A 6,328-nucleotide genomic window follows, 5' to 3' on the forward strand; every position below is an offset into this window, starting at 1 on the left:
ATTGTTGATGATGAAAGGTCAAAGGTCAGGGATCATATCAGGCTATAGTCTAGTCGACAGATTCTAGCTGACGCAGGTATAAAACTTCCCCCTCTGGAGAGGTCATGACCCCTTAAGTTATGAAATATAACCTGTCTGGAGATGATAATCCAAATCTTCCTGGATGCTACTAATGTCTCCGCCCCTGTCCCGCCCCTGTCCCGCCCCCTGCCCCCGTCCCGCCCCCTTAAGTTATGAAATATAACCTGTCTGGAGATGATTATCCAAATCTTCCTGGATGCTACTAATGTCTCCGCCCCTGTCCCGCCCCTGCCCCGCCCCGCCCGCCCCCTTAAGTTATGAAATATAACCTGTCTGGAGATGATTATCCAAATCTTCCTGGATGCTACTAATGTCTCCGCCCTGTCCGCCCCCGGTGTTCCCCGTCCCCTTAAGTTATGAAATATAACCTGTCTGGAGATGATAATCCAAATCTTCCTGGATGCTACTAATGTCTACCCCCTGCCCCGCCCCACCCCTACACAGATAGCAGCAGCGTTGTGGTGGTATTTCGTCTCTAAAGGAGTAGAGTACCTGGACACGGTGTTCTTCATCCTGAGGAAGAAGTTTAACCAGGTCAGCTTCCTACACGTCTACCACCACTGCTCCATGTTCACCCTCTGGTGGATCGGCATCAAGTGGGTCGCTGGCGGACAGTGTGAGTATCCCATCTACCTGTCTGTTTTACTTAACCCTGCAACTTCCTTTGGGTCGCTGGAGGACAGTGTGAGTATCCCATCTACTCGTCTGTTTTACTTAACCCTGCAACTTCCTTTGGGTCGCTGGAGGACAGTGTGAGTATCCCATCTACTCGTCTGTTTTACTTAACCCTGCAACTTCCTTTGGGTCGCTGGAGGACAGTGTGAGTATCCCATCTACCTGTCTGTTTTACTTAACCCTGCAACTTCCTTTGGGTCGCTGGAGGACAGTGTGAGTATCCCATCTACCTGTCTGTTTTACTTAACCCTGCAACTTCCTTTGGGTCGCTGGCGGACAGTGTGAGTATCCCTCTACCTGTCTGTTTTACTTAACCCTGCAACTTCCTTTGGCCGCTGGAGGACAGTGTGAGTATCCCCTCTACCTGTCTGTTTTACTTAACCCTGCATCTTCCTTTGGGTCGCTGGAGGACAGTGTGAGTATCCTCTACCTGTCTGTTTTACTTAACCCTGCAACTTCCTTTGGGTCGCTGGAGGACAGTGTGAGTATCCCCTCTACTCGTCTGTTTTACTTAACCCAGCAACTTCCTTTGGGTCGCTGGTGGACAGTGTGAGTATCCCATCTACTCGTCTGTTTTACTTAACCCTGCAACTTCCTTTGGGTCGCTGGAGGACAGTGTGAGTATCCCATCTACTCGTCTGTTTTACTTAACCCTGCAACTTCCTTTGGGTCGCTGGAGGACAGTGAGTATCCCATCTACTCGTCTGTTTTACTTAACCCAGCAACTTCCTTTGGGTCGCTGGAGGACAGTGTGAGTATCCCCTCTACTCGTCTGTTTTACTTAACCCAGCAACTTCCTTTGGGTCGCTGGCGGACAGTGTGAGTATCCCCTCTACTCGTCTGTTTTACTTAACCCAGCAACTTCCTTTGGGTCGCTGGTGGACAGTGTGAGTATCCCCTCTACTCGTCTGTTTTACTTAACCCTGCAACTTCCTTTGGGTCGCTGGCGGACAGTGTGAGTATCCCCTCTACTTGTCTTCCTTTGGGTCGCTGGAGGACAGTGTGAGTATCCCCTCTACTTGTCTTCCTTTGGGTCGCTGGCGGACAGTGTGAGTATCCCCTCTACTCGTCTGTTTTACTTAACCCAGCAACTTCCTTTGGGTCGCTGGAGGACAGTGTGAGTATCCCCTCTACTCGTCTTCCTTTGGGTCGCTGGCGGACAGTGTGAGTATCCCCTCTACTCGTCTTCCTTTGGGTCGCTGGAGGACAGTGTGAGTATCCCCTCTACTTGTCTTCCTTTGGGTCGCTGGCGGACAGTGTGAGTATCCCCTCTACTCGTCTTCCTTTGGGTCGCTGGAGGACAGTGTGAGTATCCCCTCTACTTCGTCTTCCTTTGGGTCGCTGGAGGACAGTGTGAGTATCCCCTCTACTCGTCTTCCTTTGGGTCGCTGGAGGACAGTTTTTAGAAAAAAGGAATATCTTCTTCTGCGTTGAACTGTAGCCCAATGCAGTAATGTGTTACGTTCCCTTTTATTAGAAATTCATGCGTTATTGGTAATTTGGTAATGGACCTCATCACATTATCTGATGGGTCCCCCCCCCCCCTCCTCCTTTGCAGCATTCTTTGGTGCACACATGAACGCAGCCATCCATGTCCTGATGTATCTGTACTATGGGCTGGCCTCCTTTGGACCCAAGATCCAGAAGTACCTGTGGTGGAAGAAGTACCTGACTGTCATCCAGATGGTAAGAGATCCGTTTACAGTAACTTGATTCAGATGGATTTACAGTAAAGTCAGTCTAACTTGATTGAGATGGATTTACAGTAAAGTCAGTCTAACTTGATTGAGATGGATTTACAGTAAAGTCAGTCTAACTTGATTCAGATGGATTTACAGTAAAGTCAGTCTAACTTGATTCAGATGGATTTACAGTAAAGTCAGTCTAACTTGATTCAGATGGATTTACAGTAAAGTCAGTCTAACTTGATTCCGATGGATTTACAGTTAAGTCAGTCATGGCATTATGTCATATCATAACTACTGTTTTGCTGGACTATTCGGTTAGTGAACCTCGAAGGCAGAAGCTGGTCATCTTCTCTTAAGATCAGAAAACCAGCTGGCACCTGGAGAGATCGAGAAAACCAGCTGGTCTTCTTCTCACCTGGAGAGATTGAGAAAACTAGCTGGTTTTTCTGGACCTATTCGGAAAACCAGCTGGTGATCTTCTCTACCTGGAGAGATCAGAAAACCAGCTGGTCATCTTCTCTACCTGGAGAGATCGAGAAAACCAGCTGGTCATCTTCTCTACCTGGAGAGATGGCTGGTCATCTTCTCTACCTGGAGAGATCATGAAAACCAGCTGGTCTTCTTCTCTACCTGGAGAGATCATGAAAACCAGCTGGTCATCTTCTCTACCTGGAGAGATCATGAAAACCAGCTGGTCATCTTCTCTACCCTGGAGAGATCATGAAAACCAGCTGGTCTTCTTCTCTACCTGGAGAGATCGAGAAAACCAGCTGGTCTTCTTCTTGGAGAGATCTGAAACCAGCTGGTCTTCTTCTCTACCTGGAGAGAGATCTGGAGAGATCGAGAAACCAGCTGGTCATCTTCTCTACCTGGAGAGATCATGAAAACCAGCTGGGTCTTCTTACCCTGGAAGATGGAGGAAAACCAGAGGTCATCTTCTCTACCTGGAGAGATCATGAAAACCAGCTGGTCTTCTTCTCTACCTGGAGAGATAGAGAAAACCAGCTGGTCTTCTTCTCTACCTGGAGAGATCATGAAAACCAGAAAGGTTGTGTTTCACCTTCTTCCCTCAGATTGCCTTCTACATGTCCACAGTTGAATAGCCCTGTCGTACTGTACAGAGCATTCCGGAAGAATTCAGACCCCTTTGACTTATTCCACATTTTGTTACGTTACAATGTTTTTTTTCCCCGACTCATCAATCTACTCACAATATCTCAGACAGGCTGTCCAAGGGACTGGGGAACGGGGGCGGGGGTGGGGGGTGGTGGGGCGCAAGGTGGAGGTAAAGGAGAGGTCATCGGGGGTGGGGGTGGTGGTGGGGGGCAAGGTGGAGGTAAAGGAGAGGTCATCGGGGGGTGGGGGTGGTGGTGGGGGGCAAGGTGGGGGAGGTCATCGGGGGTGGGGGGTGGTGGTGGGGGGTAGGCAAGGTGGAGGTAAAGGAGAGGTCATCGGGGGTGGGGGGTGGTGGTGGTGGGGGCAAGGTGGAGGTAAAGGAGAGGTCATCGGGGGGGGTGGTGGTGGGGGCAAGGTGGAGGTAAAGGAGAGGTCATAGGGGGGTGGGGGTGGTGGTGGGGGGCAAGGTGGAGGTAAAGGAGAGGTCATCGGGGGGGGGGGGGTGGTGGGGGGCAAGGTGGAGGTAAAGGAGAGGTCATCGGGGTGGGGGGTGGTGGGGGGCAAGGTGGAGGTAAAGGAGAGGTCATCGGGGGTGGGGGGGGTGGTGGGGGGCAAGGTGGAGGTAAAGGGGAGAGGTCATCAGGGGGTATTGGTGGTGGGGGCAAGGTGGAGGTGAAAGGGAGGTCATCGGGGGGTTTGGTGGTGGGGGGCAAGGTGGAGGTAAAGGAGAGGTCATCGGGGTGGGGGGGTGGTGGGGGGCAAGGTGGAGGTAAAGGAGAGGTCATCGGGGTGGGGGGTGGTGGTGGGGGGCAAGGTGGAGGCAAAGGAGAGGTCATCGGGGGTGGGGGGGTGGTGGTGGTGGGGGGCAAGGTGGAGGTAAAGGGAGAGGTCATCGGGGGTGGGGTGGGGTGGTGGTGGGGGCAAGGTATTAAAAGGAGAGGTCATCGGGGGGGTGGGGTGGTGGTGGGGGCAAGGTGGAGGTAAAGGAGAGGTCATCGGGGTGGGGGGTGGTGGGGTGATTGTGGTGGGGGTGGGTGGGGGGGGCAAGGTGGAGGTAAAGGAGAGGTCATCGGGGTCTGGTGGTGGTGGTGGGGTGGGCAAGGTGGAGGTGAAGGAGGAGGTCATCGGGGGTGGGGGTGGTGGTGGGGGGCAAGGTGGAGGCGAGGTCATCGGGGTGGGGGTGGTGGTGGTGGTGGGGGGCAAGGTGGAGGTAAAGGAGAGGTCATCGGGGTGGGGGTGGTGGTGGGGGCAAGGGGTTTAGAGGCAAATGGCTGAGGTCATCGGGGTGGGGGTGGTGGTGGTGGTGGGGGGCAAGGTGGAGGTAAAGGAGAGGTCATCGGGGTGGGGGTGGTGGTGGGGGCAAGGTGGAGGTAAAGGAGAGGTCATCGGGGGTGGTGGTGGTGGTGGGGGGCAAGGTGGAGGTAAATGAGAGGTCATCAGGGGGTCCCAGGGGGGTGGTGGGGGCAAGGTCCAGGGAGGTAAAGGAGAGGTCATAAGGTGGGGGTGGTGGTGGGGGCAAGGTGGAGGTAAAGGAGAGGTCATCAAGGTGGTGGTAAAGGCAAGGTGGAGGTAAAGGGGTCATCAGGGGTCCCAGGGGTGGGTGGTGGGGGGCAAGGTGGAATATAAAAGGAGAGGTCATCAGGGGTTACTTTCCCAGGGTGGTGGTGGGGGCAAGTCCAGTGGAGGTAAAGGAGAGGTCATCGGGGGTGGTGGTGGTGGTGGTGGGGGCAAGGAGGGTCATCTAGGTCCAGGTTATTTTCCCAGAAGGGTGGTGGTGGGGTCCAGCAGGTCCCTCCAAGAGGTCATCGGGGTGGGGGGTGGTGGTGGTGGGGCAAGGTGGAGTTACTTTAAAGGAGAGGTGGATGTTAGTAGAATCGGGGTGGACAACGGGAATGGAAGGAGAAAGAGGAAGGAGGCCAAGAGGGATTAGACGGAGGGGTGTAGGGCTGAAGGAGGCTGGTTCCATGTTACTAACAGGCCTTGCTGATTTTGATCTTATTAGACCTCCCACATAGCACCCTATTCCCTATACAGCACATGACTTGTACTTTCCCAGGTGTAATAAAAAAACAGGTCTTTTAGTTCCATTTTTGAAAATGTATATATAGGTTTTAACGGAAATTTGTCACACCTGTATTTGGGGGAGGTTTGAACTCCCTCCCTCTGTCTCTACCTCAGATCCAGTTCCAAGCTCTTGTCAGGTTGGATGGGAGCGTTGCTGCACAGCTATTTTCAGGTCTTCCAAGATGTTCGATCGGGTTCAAGTCCGAACTCTGGCTGGTCTCTACCTCAAGGTTACATTCAGAGAGGATCCCTCACTCCTGCATTGTCATATCTGTGGCTGTAATATTAGGGACGTTGTCCTGTTGAAGGTGAACCTTCTCCCCAGTCTGAGGTCCAGTTCCATGTTACTTTCCCAGAAGGCCCTGTTTTAATCTGAAGGATCTCTCTGTACTTTGGTCCAGTTCCATCTTTCCCTCGTCTGACTAGTCTCCCAGGTCCAGTTCCATGTTACTTTCTGAAAAACATCCCCCTCTGTCTCTACCTCAGGTCCAGCAGTTTCACTTAGGGGTGTACTCACTTTGTCTCTACCTCAGGTCCAGTTCCATGTTACTTTCCCAGACATTAATGGCTGTGTGTTGTCCAGTTATTTTGAGGGGACAACAAATGACAAGGTTTGAAGCTGTACACTCACTACTTTACATTGTCTCTACCTCAAGTCCAGTCATTTCTTCAGTGTTGTCACATGAAAAGATAAACTCAAATAT

General features: G+C 52.3%; 1 protein-coding gene across 1 annotated transcript; it reads left to right on the forward strand.

Moving 5' to 3' along the window:
* The first annotated feature begins 459 nt into the window (after nucleotides 1–459).
* LOC135566408 (very long chain fatty acid elongase 4-like) lies at nucleotides 460–2,469 on the forward strand. Its single transcript, XM_065014129.1, has 2 exons — nucleotides 460–697; nucleotides 2,315–2,469. Exons 1-2 carry the CDS (start codon nucleotides 460–462, stop codon nucleotides 2,467–2,469), a joined length of 393 nt encoding a protein of 130 aa, XP_064870201.1.
* Nucleotides 2,470–6,328: the final 3,859 nt, after the last annotated feature.

Source organism: Oncorhynchus nerka, unplaced genomic scaffold (genome assembly GCF_034236695.1).
Source record: "Oncorhynchus nerka isolate Pitt River unplaced genomic scaffold, Oner_Uvic_2.0 unplaced_scaffold_5109, whole genome shotgun sequence".
In the NCBI taxonomy this organism is placed as follows: Eukaryota; Metazoa; Chordata; class Actinopteri; order Salmoniformes; family Salmonidae; genus Oncorhynchus; species Oncorhynchus nerka.